At 42.5% G+C, this 14,730-nt stretch overlaps 1 protein-coding gene across 3 annotated transcripts in view; it reads left to right on the forward strand.

Moving 5' to 3' along the window:
• The window catches only part of sptbn2 (spectrin, beta, non-erythrocytic 2), a 61,362-nt gene that overhangs the window by 38,999 nt on the left and 7,633 nt on the right, over positions 1 to 14,730 (forward strand). For 2 of the 3 annotated variants that reach the window (XM_059351019.1, XM_059351020.1), the window contains 23 exons: positions 1,809 to 1,962; positions 2,083 to 2,477; positions 3,119 to 3,382; positions 3,470 to 3,681; positions 4,045 to 4,182; positions 4,276 to 4,495; positions 4,638 to 5,174; positions 5,834 to 6,036; positions 6,131 to 6,221; positions 6,749 to 6,895; positions 7,098 to 7,361; positions 7,741 to 7,965; positions 8,056 to 8,145; positions 8,312 to 8,590; positions 8,673 to 8,803; positions 9,418 to 9,622; positions 9,731 to 10,105; positions 10,201 to 10,445; positions 10,548 to 10,686; positions 10,847 to 10,931; positions 11,900 to 12,096; positions 12,240 to 12,364; positions 13,083 to 13,158. In XM_059351019.1, the coding sequence (XP_059207002.1) occupies positions 1,809 to 1,962; positions 2,083 to 2,477; positions 3,119 to 3,382; positions 3,470 to 3,681; positions 4,045 to 4,182; positions 4,276 to 4,495; positions 4,638 to 5,174; positions 5,834 to 6,036; positions 6,131 to 6,221; positions 6,749 to 6,895; positions 7,098 to 7,361; positions 7,741 to 7,965; positions 8,056 to 8,145; positions 8,312 to 8,590; positions 8,673 to 8,803; positions 9,418 to 9,622; positions 9,731 to 10,105; positions 10,201 to 10,445; positions 10,548 to 10,686; positions 10,847 to 10,931; positions 11,900 to 12,096; positions 12,240 to 12,364; positions 13,083 to 13,158 (4,797 nt within the window). Of the gene's footprint in view, positions 1 to 1,808; positions 1,963 to 2,082; positions 2,478 to 3,118; positions 3,383 to 3,469; positions 3,682 to 4,044; positions 4,183 to 4,275; positions 4,496 to 4,637; positions 5,175 to 5,833; positions 6,037 to 6,130; positions 6,222 to 6,748; positions 6,896 to 7,097; positions 7,362 to 7,740; positions 7,966 to 8,055; positions 8,146 to 8,311; positions 8,591 to 8,672; positions 8,804 to 9,417; positions 9,623 to 9,730; positions 10,106 to 10,200; positions 10,446 to 10,547; positions 10,687 to 10,846; positions 10,932 to 11,899; positions 12,097 to 12,239; positions 12,365 to 13,082; positions 13,159 to 14,510; positions 14,589 to 14,730 lie in introns of all 3 variants that reach the window. The other variant, XM_059351018.1, reaches the window with a different exon arrangement.

Consider the following 14,730-nt stretch of genomic DNA (forward strand, 5'->3'; position numbering starts at 1 on the left):
CCATAAGACTTAAGGCAATGAAATTCATAGGGGTGGTATAGACTGGCCCCTGTAACGCACAAACCCCGACGGCAGCATGCCCCAACACGCGTGTACTGCGAGGGCCCGTTCAGTACTGCGCGCAGTCCTAGTTAGGGACCGAGCACTAACGGTGCAAGGACCCTATTGTAATTGAAGGGATTATTATTATTATTCATCTCCCAAATGAATCGCCTTTTTGGGGCCTTTATCATATTCAAAAACTCCTGATATTTGGAATATACATAAATCTCTTGTGAAATTTACGTATTCTAGTGGTTGCGGGAATGGGCGTGGCACAATGGCTCACCAGCGCCCCCTACAAACTTTTCTACCGTGAAGGCATTACTCCTACCCATTAAACCCTATCCACTTCTAACTTGGTCAGTGTCATCATGAGGCCTTTGGGATGAAACATACTCAAAATCTTGACTGACCGTCACACTATATGGGCGTGGCATGGCGGCAAAATATGAAAACACGAGACTGTATAACTTGACTATACATTGTCCAATCTGTCCCTAATTTCTCACAGGTGATGAGGGTCCACCTCTGAACACACCCACATGTCAATATTGATACACTGTCATTGCGCCCCCCGCTGGCAACAGGAAGTAACAACTTTTATGCCTAGCCCCAGCAGCAGGTTTCACGTACAGACACGAAATTTGGTACACACGTGCTTCATGTGTAGACGCACCAAAAAGCCTCTTGGACCCATACCTCAAACCAAACCGGAAGTCCGCCATCTTGGTTTGAAAATCGCAGCATTCATTGTTTTTGGCCATTTCCATGTCGTATACTTTAACGAACTCCTCCTACAGATTTCACCCGATTTACTTCAAACTTGGTCAGTAGCATCACAAGGCCTTTGGGATCAAAAGTTGTATAAATCTTTACCGATGGTCACACTATGTGGGCGTGGCATGGCGGCAAATCATGGCGTCTCGCCATCTAACACCAGACTGTATAACTTGACCATACATTGTCCAATCCGTCCCAAATTTCACACACGTGATTAGGGTCCATCCCGGGACACACCCACATGTCAATACTTACACACAGTCATAGCGCCCCCTGCTGGCTACAGCAAGTATTATGTTTTACACCTACCCCGAGCACAGTGGTTGGTCGGATTAACACCAAACTTGGTATACTTATTGTCAATGCCCTCCTGAGGATAACCCTTGAAGATATTATTGATCGGCCCCTAGGTGGCGCTCTGGCGGCAGTTTAATTTAATGAGTGCCACTGTGCCCAGACCATAAGTCTTAAGGCAATGAAATTCATAGGGGTGGTATAGACTGGCCCCTGTAACGCACACACCCCGACGGTAGCATGCCCCGACACGCGTGTACTGCGAGGGCCCGTTCAGTACTGCGTGCAGTCCTAGTTGTGTTTGTAGCACAATGTCCTGTTGTCATTTAATGGTCTTCTGCTCTAATGGCCCAGATTAGGGGAATTTTCTCTGCTGCTGTTTGAGTAAGACTCTCCCTCTTTGTTCAGGTTAATGGTGTGAAGCCACAGCTTGTTGAAATTCTGCTGTCAGCTATTATTATTGGTTGCTAGTCATTTAAAATATCACCAAGTGCAAGGCATAGCTCATGAAAGGGTTATGATTCAAAATGTATAAATATCTGTTCTGTTTAAATGTTGCCCACTCTACATACATCCTGTTGGTGCCCACAATATCCTCCGATCTTGTGTGTGCTGTTGCAAACAGATTGGGGATTTTCTTTTGTTTAAAGATGAAATAATCCAATAATCTATTGAACTGTGTTCTGTTTCAGGGCCGTCTGCAGTCTCAGGACAGTGGCAAACATTTGCATGATGTGTTAGACCTATTGCAGAAACACACTCTGGTAGAGGCTGACATTTCAGCTCAGGCAGAGCGGATCAAGGGAGTGCAGGGAGCTGCACAGCGCTTCACCTCCTATGAACAGGGTGAGCCTTCCGACATGTTTTTACATATTCTTTGTGCAATTCAAGCGGATTGAGTCTCTCTATTCTTTATTTGTGCACATAATGTAAGTACCATGTACTCCTGCCTTTTCTTATTACCAGCCTACAAACCTTGTGAGCCGGGGCTAGTTAGTGAGAAGGTTGACCTGCTGGGTCAGGCCTATGAGGAGCTCGGCCAGCTTGCAGGGAAACGTAGAGTGCGCCTAGAGGACTCCCGTCGCCTGTGGCAGTTCCTGTGGGATGTTGGAGAGGAGGCAGCCTGGATCAGAGAGCAGGAGCAGATACTGGCCAGTGGAGACTGCGGCCGTGACCTCACTTCTGCCCTTCACCTGCTCAGCAAACACGAGGCCTTCAGGGATGAGATGGCAGCCCGTTATGGCCCCCTGAGTAACAGCATCGCTGCTGGAGAAGCTTTGATTCAGGAGGGACACTTTGGAGCTCCAGAGGTCACAGAGAGGATTCAAGACATCCGTGGGCAGTGGACGCATCTGGAGGAGGTGGGTGGTGATTGTTGTATTTATACAATATAAAGCTATTCCAAATCTTTTTTTGTGCTTATAGATAGATAGATTGATAGATAGATTGATTGATTGATTGATTGATTGATTGATTGATTGATTGATTGATTGATTGATTGATTGATTGATTGATTACTTTATTCATCCCCAAAGGGAAATTCGGTTGTCACAGCAGTCCGGTATTCAAGTACAATAAAATACAATAGAATAAAATACTTAGGTAGCATAAGTAAAAACAACAATAGAAAAAAACACAGAATAGAACAAGGACACTTAAGAAGTTAAAGAAAGAACATCGGTTGGTAGGATGGTTGACAAGATGAAGGTAATTATACTGGTGATATGATGGCAACAAAGCTATAGTGACTAGACGGTATATAATAATAATAATAATAGTACAGTATATATTATATATAATATAATATGTAATAATAGATAATAAACAATATAGAAATAAAATGAAAAATATAAATAAAGTAATTATAAGTAAAATAATATGATATATAATATATAATAATAATAGTAATAATAATAAATAAGGCTGGTAAGGCCGGTATAATAATAATAATATAATAATAATAGTAGTATATTACAATGTTCTTGTTTTATCTGCTCCCCAGACAACTAAGCTCAGAGAGCAGAGCCTTAAGGAAGCAGTGGCCCTGCACCAGTTTCAAACAGATGCTAATGACATGGAGGCATGGATCATGGAGACACTCAGACAGGTCTCCAGTCAAGAGGTGGGCCATGATGAGTTCTCTACACAAACTCTGGCTCGCAAGCAGAGAGAGATAGAAGAGGAGATACAGAGTCATCGCCCCGGCATCGACTCCCTGCATGAACAGGTTCAAGCACTGCCACCAGCCTATATAGATTACCCTCAGGTATGTGAGCTTCATACTACTTTTCATGCTTTGTCAGTCATGACATGCTGTTTGTAGTACCAAATTATTGTTTCTGACTGACTGTAGGTGGATGGCCGCCTACCTGCTATTGAGCAGCGCTTTGAAGAGCTGGAGTCTCTGTCAGCAGCTCGGCGCCAGGCTCTGGAAGGTGCCCTGGCCCTCTACCGCATGTTTAGTGAAGCTGATGCCTGCCAGCTCTGGGTGGAGGAAAAGGAGCAGTGGTTAGATGGTATGGAGATCCCAACCAAACTGGAGGACTTGGAGGTGGTGCAGCAGAGGTTAGTCTGGGCGTGAAGGAGGGGAAGAATGTTTGCACAGAAGATTTAGTTTATAAGAAACATGATGGTGGCTGAATCCTAACCATAACCCATTTAAAAGTTGTGAAATCATTCAAAATCCATTCGAATTATATTTGTGAAATCAAACACATGAGGTCGTGTTTATAAAATTCCCCAAAAAAATACAATTGTGATATCATTCAGGAATCATTAATACATCATCTTGTAGCTCTAATGTTCCTAAAAGTATACAAAATGTCACTACTTCCTCTCATATAAGTTTCTACTGAAATATCTAGTCTAAAGTATATTAGACATTTCGGAATGAGTGAATTGATGCTTGTCTATCATTTATGGCTGCAGATTTGAGACACTGGAACCTGAGATGAACAGCTTAGGAACTCGTGTCACTGATGTGAATCAGGTGGCCGAGCAGCTGCTGAGCTCCGACAACTGCAACAAAGACCAGATCCACCAGACAAGAGACAAACTGAACAACAGGTCAGAACTAACTTACTGTATGAGGCTCTGTACTTTATACAGAAACATATCTTTAATTTTTAACTTAAATATTGCATTTTGTGTGTTTCCAAGGTGGAAAGAGTTCGAAAAACTGGCTAGCCAAAAGAAACTCGCCCTTGAGTCGGCCCTTAACATCCAGAACTACCACTTGGAGTGTAATGAGATCCAAACTTGGATGAAGGAGAAGACCAAAGTGATTGAATCTACCCAGAGCCTGGGCAACGACTTGGCTGGTGTGATGGCACTGCAACGCAAACTCACTGGCATGGAGAGGGACCTGGAAGCCATTCAGGTATGGAGAGGTCACATACAGTGGTTTATTAGTGGGGCATGAGAAAACAACAGACAATGTAATAATGTAAAAATATAGTAAATAATGTTGAGGTATCTTATCATCATATGTGCATTAGAATACATTTTGTATGTACTTTCAGGGGAAACTAGATGAGATGAATAACGAGGCTACAAAGCTGGACAAGGAACATCCAGATCAGGCTGGAGAGATCCAAGGACACCTAGAAGAGATTCAAGAGGTGTGGGATGAGTTGAACACCACCATGAAGCGGCGCGAGGAGTCACTGGGCGAAGCCAGCAAGCTGCAGGGCTTCCTCAGGGATCTGGATGACTTCCAGTCCTGGCTGTCCCGCACCCAGACAGCCGTGGCCTCAGAGGACATTCCCACCTCTCTACCTGAGGCTGAGAGTTTGCTAGCCCAACACGAGAGTATTAAAAACGAGGTGGATAACTATAAAGAGGACTACGAGAAGATGCGTGCAGTGGGTGAGGAGGTGACCCAAGGTCAGACGGATGCTCAGTACATGTTCTTGGCCCAGAGGCTCCAGGCTCTGGACACTGGCTGGCATGAGTTGCGCCGCATGTGGGAAAACCGCCACAGTCTCTTGGCCCAAGCCTTTGACTTCCAGACTTTCTTGAGAGATGCAAAGCAGGCAGAGGCTTTCCTCAACAGCCAGGTTAGAAAATACAATGACTAATATTGTGGCCTCATTGAAAACAAAACATGCACTATTGGTAGAATCTATAGTCCAGCAGTCAGTGACAAATTCAATGCCAAATAACTGTGTATATCTGAAATACTTTTTATTGTTTTAGTGCAACACAAGTATGTAATTCTGGTAATCAGAAATATGTTTAGCCTCATGTTTAAACTCAGTGTTAACCCTAAACTAGTTATTATGGTTGTGTGGGTGGTTGCTGTTTGTGGCTAGGTGTGTGTTTTTACAGGCTCTCAAATCAGAGCAACTGAGAAGAGCATGGACAACATTTGGGCCATAGGCCTTGTTCTGTATTGTGTAGGTCACTGTGTAACATTAGGGGTATGGTAATAGTAGACCTACTACCTTAGTTTTTAAGTGGCACAAAAATAAATCAAAAGGAAATTAAAGTTCATTCAAATGTCAGGAGTATGGATTCAAAGAAAGTTACAGCAAAACTGCATTTGTAGCTTGATGTAGTTTGAATCCTTTGGGGGAAAAAACTCAATTTGCACTTGTTATAAATGTGTTTTGTTTCAATAAGTCACTTACAGAACTCACTTAAAAAAATCATTGGAATTAGATAATCAGACATAAGAGATATAACAGGAAGTAACATTCCTTTCCCCTCTGTGTAGGAGTACGTGCTTTCCCACACAGAGATGCCCACCAGTCTTCAGGGAGCAGAGGAGGCCATTAAGAAGCATGAAGATTTCCTCACCACCACAGAAGCCAGTGAGGAGAAGATAACTGGCGTGGTGGAGGCTGGACGGCGCCTCATTAATGACAGTAATGCAAACGCTGATAAGATCCAGGAAAAAGTTGATTCCATCCAGGAAAGGTTAGAGCAAACCACTATTAATTTAAGTTTTTCCTTCTTAATTTGACATTTGAAGAACAGAAGTTCATTCAGCGTTTTCTATCATTTTCTCAAGGCATCTCAAGAATAAGGAAGACGCAAATGAATTGCTGGGAAAACTTAAGGATAACCGCGAACTGCAGCATTTCCTCCAAGATGGACAGGAGGTAAAACAAATATTTAAAAAATGTAAAAAAAATACACAATACATACAGTACAGGCCAAAAGTTTGGACACACCCATCTCATTCAATGCGTTTTTCTTTATTTTCATGACTATTTACATTGTAGATTCTCACTGAAGGCATCAAAACTATGAATAAACACATATGGAATTATGTACTTAACAAAAAAAGTGTGAAATAACTGAAAACATGTCTTGTATTTTAGATTCCTCAAAGTAGCCACCCTTTGCTTACTAGAATATAAGACATGTTTTCAGTTATTTCACACTTTTTTGTTAAGTACATAATTCCACATGTGTTCATTAATAGTTTTGATGAATTTACAATGTCAATAGTCATGAAAATAAAGGAAAAACATTGAATGAGAAGGTGTGTCCAAACTTTTGGCCTGTACTGTATGTGAAATGTACCTAGTACTGTGAATAGAAATGGCTTCCTTAATCATAAACTATGTAGAACGAATTATATGTTCTATATTAGAAATAATGCTCTTTTTTTTTTTTTTTGTAGCTCACATTGTGGATCAATGAGAAGATGCTGACAGCACAGGACATGTCTTACGATGAGGCCAGAAATCTTCACAGCAAGTGGCAGAAACATCAGGCCTTCATGGCAGAGCTGGCCTCCAACAAAGACTGGCTGGACAAAATTGATAAGGTGTGGTAATTTTTTGTATTCATTGCTGTCAATTTTTCATGTAATAAAATAGTGCGTGGACATTATTACGTTATTGGGCATGCTAATCAGTAAGGCTAGATAGCATTTCATTAATATTTTTTAGCCTGAATCTGCTAAAACATGCCTGCCTGCCATTACCAAAGCAAAATAATGTAAATTTAAACTTTCATTTCACCAACAGGAGGGTCAGGCACTGGTGGCAGAGAAGCCAGAGCTGAAACCTGTTGTTCAGCAGACCCTCGAGGACCTCCAGCGTCAGTGGGAGGAGCTGGAGGGCACCACCCGCACAAAGGCCCAATGCTTGTTTGATGCTAACAGGGCCGAGCTCTTCACACAGAGCTGCTCTGCTCTGGATGTCTGGCTGAAAAACCTTGAGGGTCAGCTGCATAGTGATGACTATGGCAAAGATCTGACGAGTGTCAACATCCTGCTGAAGAAGCACCAGGTAAAACACTGCAAGCAGACCGCAATATATGCCACCTATGCTGTCAAGGAATACTGACTGAGTCTCAGCTGAGTCATTAATCGCTCCATGATTACATTGAGATAAGCAGAATTGAATGTTTTTTACAGGATCGGGTTAGTCCAAACACTCTAAAGTTTCACTTGTAATTTTGGTCCTTTTTTTTTCTTCTTTTCTTTCTTTCAAACCTGTTGGCATGCTGTGGGTTTAAGGGTGTTAAATGTACTGAAAAAGCAACTGAATTTATTGCATAAATCCTGAACTTGCTGAGCTGAGTGCAGGTGGTGATACTGGCCAAATCTGTTAAGAGGAGATAGCCAAATGTCACATCTTCTGACATCTTTGCACCGTCCCTGAATAGATGCTGGAGCACCAGATGGAGGTCAGAGAGAAGGAGGTGCAGTCCCTCCAGTCTCAGGCTCTGGCCCTGTCCCAGGAGGATGCTGGACTTGCTGAAGTAGATGGTCAGCAAAGACGCGTCGCTGACAGCTTCTGCAACCTTCAGGATCCTCTCCAGCTTAGGAGAAACCGACTACTCGCCTCTAAAGAAGCACATCAGTTCAATAGAGATCTGGAGGATGAAATTGTAAGTCTGATTACCTGACTGATCGCATAAATTGCATATAAAAGTTTGGAGTAAGTAAGTGTTTGTAATGTGTCCTGTCTTGTTTTCCAGCTATGGGTGAAAGAGAGGATGCCCCTGGCCGACTCCACTGACCATGGGAAAGACCTGCCCACCGTACAGCTGCTAATCAAGAAGAACCAGGTACAATTACTTGTGAACAATGTTCTAATGCAGGTTTATTAAAGGTAAAAGAAAGGTGAATTACAATTGTTGACATCCCTCAATTAAAACACCCTTACTGAGCATACACCATAGGTAAATGTGAGTTGCAGGAAATGCCAAACAACCTTCTCTGTTTCTGAATAAGACGTTGCAGAAAGAGATCCAGGGCCACCAACCTCGCATTGATGACATCCATAGACGAGGCAAGACTCAGAGCCAGGTCGATGGTGAGAGGCAGTCTGTCCTAGAGGAGCGCCTTGTTGAGCTGCGGGACCTCTGGGACCAGCTGATTGCCGAGACAGACAAACGTCACGCCCGTCTAATAGAGGCCAATCGCGCCCAGCAGTTCTATGCTGATGCAGCAGAGGCAGAGGCCTGGATGGGAGAACAGGAGCTACACATGATGTCGGAAGAAAAAGCCAAGGTAAGATGAGACAAAATACAGCAGTTTTGCTCTTAATGGCTGCTTTTTTGTTTTGAGAATTAATTTCCAATTTGTCTACCAGGATGAGCAGAGCGCACTAGTGATGGTCAAGAAGCACCAGACCCTGGAACAGGCACTTGAAGACTACGCCCAAACCATTCACCAACTAGCCAACAGCAGCCGCCTCATGGTCACCAGTGAACATCCAGAGAGGTGAAAGAGCGCTCATAGATCTGAACGTTGAAGTGCCAGCTGTGACACAAGCCTTCTTTTTTTTTTATTATTTATTTTTTATTGGTTTTTAGTGTCAAACATTTCCACATCATTCATCATAGTTTCTGTGTGTGTGCTCACCACTATGACTTGAATAGTACAAATTTGAAAAAGTCTCTCAAAAGCACACACATATCGACACAATATAGTAAAGAAATAAAATTAAAGTAGAAAGAACAGTAAAACAGTTAGGGGGTAGTCTGTTTGTGAGATGATTAGCTATCAGTGAAAACAAAATCAGGCCTTTGGGGCATTACAAAGTGAATCCACTTTTTAAAGTATGAAGTAAATTGCTCTGTTTTATGATTGACAAATGCTGTTATCTTTTCCATTTTGTAAATGTCCATTGTGATGTCCATCCATCCATTTAGAGTTGGGCTCTCCTGCGATAACCACTTCCTGGTTAAAGCCTTTTTAGCTGCAACCAACAGAATGTTCAATAAGTATTTGTCCTTTTTCATCCAGGTCTTAGGTGTGACACAAGCCTTCTAATGAAAAAAAGTTGTGCACATGACCCGCAATCGATCATCTGTCTTGTTCTTTTATTCCCACAGTGAGAGAATCACCTTACGGCAAGCCCAAGTTGACAAACTGTATGCAGGGTTGAAAGACCTGGCTGAGGAGCGTCGCGGGCGGCTTCAGGAGAGGCTGCGGCTCACCCAGCTGAAGCGAGAGGTGGATGACCTGGAACAGTGGATTGCTGAGAGGGAGGTGGTTGCTGGCTCCCATGAATTAGGACAGGACTATGAACATGTCACAGTGAGTTTTTTTTTTCCTCTGTCACTTACTTTGGAGACATTGAAGCTCAGGGAAATGTAGCTGAATTAATTATGTTTTCCACTTCTGCCCTGGTTTTTCTTTCTACAGATGCTGAGGGACAAGTTCCGGGAGTTTGCTCGTGACACAAGCACCATCGGCCAAGAGCGCGTAGATGGTGTAAACGGGCTGGCAGATGACCTGATTGAGTCGGGTCATCCTGAGAACGCCAGCGTGGCCGAGTGGAAGGATGGGTTGAACGAGGCTTGGGCCGACCTGCTAGAGCTGATCGACACACGCACACAAATGTTAGCAGCCTCCTATGAGTTGCACCGCTTCCATCAGGATGCCATGGAGGTGCTCGGACGTGTTAAGGAAAAGAGAGAGGGGCTGCCATCTGATCTCGGCCGCGATCTTAACACCGTTCAGCATCTACACAGACAGCACAACACTTTCGAAAATGACATCCAAGCCCTCAGTGGACAGGTCAGCTGTGTGTTATTAAAAGATCTCATATGAGATTCCAAGAGAACTTTGGAAAAAGAAAACTGAGTGTCCCCTCTTCCTCTTTGACCTTGTAGGTGAACCAGGTGCAAGATGACGCAGCCCGGCTGCAGAAGGCGTATGCTGGGGAGAAAGCTGACGACATTAACAGGAGTGAACATGCAGTGACTTCTGCCTGGGAGGGTCTGCTTGAGGCCGGTCAGGCCCGCAGGCTCCTCCTGCTGGACACTGTGGAGAAGTTCCGCTTCTTCAACATGGTGCGAGACCTCATGCTCTGGATGGACGGCGTCAACCTGCAGATAGACGCACATGACAGCCCCAGGTGAACGTCATCTCATGCTTACTTTTCCAGTTACTGTAGTGAATGGTGTTATGATCAGTGTGACAAGTAAATCTCACCTCATTCTCCTTTCTCTTGTCGCAGGGATGTGTCCTCTGCAGGGCTGGTCATTGCCAATCATCAGGACATCAAGTCTGAGATTGAGACCAGAGCAGACAGCTTTACTGCCTGTATCGAGATGGGAAATACTCTCATCAACAATAATCACTATGCAGCTGATGAGGTATTGTGCAATGGACTGTTTTTACTGTTATCTGCAGTCATATTAATGCCTGTTTACATGAAACAGCGTTGAGTTAAACAGTAGCACACTCTATGGCTCAGTGTGAGTTATTACTTAATGCCATGTGTCCCCTTGTCACTGAATGTTCCTTGATTTACAGATCCGGGAGAAACTGGCTCAACTCCAGGAAAAGAGAGAGAAGATCAACAAAAAGTGGCAAGACAAGATGGACCATTTACAAATTGGTATGCATGCTTAACATTTGAGAGTCTGTATACGGCCACATTAAATCTCTTAGTGCTATGGCAAAATAAATGTGAGGGATATTTTGTATTTTATCTGCTACCTATACGACACCAAACAGTGTGGGCAGATTTCTTAGCTGGCTTCCAGAGCGATGCTGCATGACTCTGCCATGAAATCATCTTTAATGTGACAGTTGCTGGATCCTTTAATCTGCAACTAAACAGAGGGCATCTGCACTTCTACTTTGCAGGCTGACATTTTTTCTAAATCTTGGATGAAAATTGCAGTTGCAGTTGATTGTAGCTATGCTAGGATGTCCCATTTCTGGTAACACTTTACAATAACCAACTAAGTAATGTTATTAGATGGTTTATAAACCAATTATTAACCATTTACAAAGTGCTATACATATTTGATCGTTAAATGTTTTCAACCAATTTCTTGAAGGTATATGAATAATTTTTAAATCATTAACATACTTAATATGGTGTTAAAAATGTTATAATGAGTGCAACTAAAACTATGAATAAAGCAATAATTATAATGTAATTGTTTGTTAATGGTAAATTAACTATAAACTTACATTAATATACCATCTATCTAAGTATTCATAAACTATGTAGTTAGTTAAACATGAATAAATTATGTATTTATCATTCTAAATTATCGATATACGGTTTAAAAATGATTATTAACCATTAGTAAACTATCCGTTTACCATTTATAAATGATGGTTGTTGTAAAGTGTTACCCCGTTTCTTGCTATCGAGTATTCTCTCTGACCAATCAGTGGCCTGCAGTGTTTTAACTTTTACGAGCTATTTTTGGTCTGAAACGTCTATAATGTGCACCTGACTTACTACTAGTTTCTGAAGCTGTTTATACTGTTTTTCTTAATGTGTCATGATTTTTTCACTCTCTCTTTCTTCCATTTTGCTTTTCTGCTCCACTCATCTCTGCATCTCAGTGCTGGAGGTGTTGCAGTTCGGACGCGACGCCTATGTGGCAGAGTCTTGGCTGGCAGGGCAAGAACCGCTGGTGCGAGCAGCAGAGCTGGGCTCAAATGTGGATGAGGTAGAGAGCCTAATTAAGCGCCATGAGGCCTTTGAGAAACTTGCTGCAGCATGGGAAGACCGCTTTGTGCTGCTGGAGAAACTCACTACAGTAAGTAGAGAGATCGCAACAATTTTTTGTGCATTTGAGAAATGTTTGGATTGTCATCTATAAATGAATGATGGCATTGATTGTTATTGTCTTACTCATGAAATTTTAAGTTTAGATGGCAATACTGACTTCCCACTTTTCAGCTTGAAGAGCATGAGATCCAGAGGAGGCGAGAAGAAGAAGAGAGAGCACGGCGACCGCCCACACCACCCCCAGCAGAAGTGGCACAATCGGAGACAGAAAGTCAAGCAAATGATTCTGCAGCCAGGTAAACCAAAGGGGAGGTCTCTAACGGTGTGTTCAGACCGGACGCGTAGCGAATATTTCGCGCGACAAGATTACATACAAAGTCAATGCAAACACGCGAATAGACGCAAATTTTTGCCGGCGGCGCGAATCGCGGGTTTCGCGCGACGCGATTGACGCGAATGTCGCGGCGCGAATGAAACAACGCGAATTTGCGTGAGTTCAATAAATTCAACTTTGGCGGAATATTCGTGTGACGCTGTGTCGGGACAGCCTATCAGCGTTGAGATTCTGGACGACAGTGTCCGAGATACATACATGAGAGAGAGGAGAAAAGAGGCAGGAAGGAGGAGTGGGTCGGCAGGAGGGAAAAAGGTGGAAGTACTCTGCGGTCCTCTCTCCGTGCTGAGTGCGCCTCCGGATGATGTCACTCACCCAGACACGACGGCGTGTTTTCCGACGTATCTCGGACTTCCAGAGCAGGTACAGGGACGCTATGCTTGTCATGGTTGATGACAGAATGAAATGGAGGGAATTATTTGGCGCTAAATAGTCTCTTGGGCGAAAATTCGCGAGTTATTTACTCGCGCGAGTGACGCGAGTAAATTCAATTACTCGCGCGAGTAACGCAACGCGAAAATTCGCTACGCGTCCGGTCTGAACACACGGTAAGAGCAGAACAGTGTTGGTGTAAAGTATGTTTTTTTTATTAACATGCTTTCCCTTGCTCTCTAATGCAGAACCAGTCTGGACCAGACCACTCTCAATCAGTCGGTGCCAGTGATTGAGTGTTACAGTGACAATGACACATCGCAGGTAAGTGTTGCACCATGGAGCAGTCTTCTTTTTTTTTTTCTTAAGTTTCCAATGTGATTATTTCGTTTTACCTTAGGGCTCTGGCACGTAATGTCTTTTCCATATTATACACCTCATGTCCCACATTATGACATGGATTTGTAAGAATCATATTCACTCCTTTAGTCAATCTGTGTTTTAAGAAAGAAACATTGCATTCATGTCCGCATGAGATATTCACATCTAACGGCAAACAATGAATTTCCATGATTTTTATTGAAATATACAAGTTGTAAAAGTGTCTAAACCTATCTCATACATAGAAAACATGGTGTAACTGTATGCAAGTGTGTGTCCCAGTCCCTGTTGGTTTTACTCCAATCAACAGTCTTTTTTCCATACATATTCACTTGTCAAATAATGGCATTAACTGCAATTATCCAGTTGAAAGAATAATCTATTTTTTTTAACAGAGAGTTGCCATCAAGTCTAGAGCCCGACCGATATGGGATTTATGAGAATGATGCAGATACTGTTTTTAGAGGGGGAAATTAATTGATAACCGATATGATGACTGATATAGTAATTTTTTTTACCCTATTTTTATGTGGATTGTGCACAATATATACCCTGAGAGCTACATTCTCAAACATAAAACTTTATTAGATAATATTTGACATTATCATACATTATACAAACAATGTATTACATTGTAATCCAATTATATAAATGAGAACTGAGAATGGAAAATGAAAAAGGAAAAAAATAGCTAAATAAACATCATTACTGTTCAGTTTCAGTCAATTGCTGGCTGTTAATATTAATATCAGTCAACCGATATATCTGTCGGGCTCTAATTAAGTTTAATTTATGTTTATTTAAGTACAATACCTCGAAATATTAATATTATTCTAAATATTATACAATGGATAAGCAGCAAAGCTTGCTGGTATTATTGATGATACTTAAAAATATTTGTTTCTAGTATGAAAGTACTTTTTCTGAAAACAATCAGTGCCACTCTGGGTTTGCAGAGGAAAGAAACTCACCTGCCACCTCAGGAATCCTGACTCAGTTGTTCAGAGTGGGGTGGCAACATCCGGATGGGATACATTAAACTTCCATGCATGTTACACGATCCCAGTGAAACGCTTCTTCTTCACTGGCAGTTGAAAATAAGCACCATGTTAAAAGCCGTAGTGAACTTATGTTTATGACTCAGTCAAAGAAAGGAAGCCATTTCTGTCTTATTTGATGATTTAATCCACACAGCTGTTGAAGACTGTTGAAGCCAATCATGTGTTTGGAAAAAGTTCTAGAAGTGTAACCCAGTTTCCAGTTTCTCTTCTAATTTCTTATTGCGTTTTTATCAGCAGTCATTATCGCTATCGTTGTCAGTGGGAAAGAAATCAGAGCCTAAACGTGTGTGTAAGCCAAAGCAGCCGGAGCGTGTGAGTACCAACGTAGCCGTGGTCGCTTTGTAGGTTCCCCACCGTCACCCACAGCCTCCGCTCAGCTCCTGGTCAACTGCAGTGCCTCTTTTCTTCTGCTGAGAAGCCATCCGCTCTCTGTGACAGATGCAAACCATTGCTT

Source organism: Centropristis striata, chromosome 15, assembly GCF_030273125.1.
Source record: "Centropristis striata isolate RG_2023a ecotype Rhode Island chromosome 15, C.striata_1.0, whole genome shotgun sequence".
NCBI classification, from domain to species: domain Eukaryota; kingdom Metazoa; phylum Chordata; class Actinopteri; order Perciformes; family Serranidae; genus Centropristis; species Centropristis striata.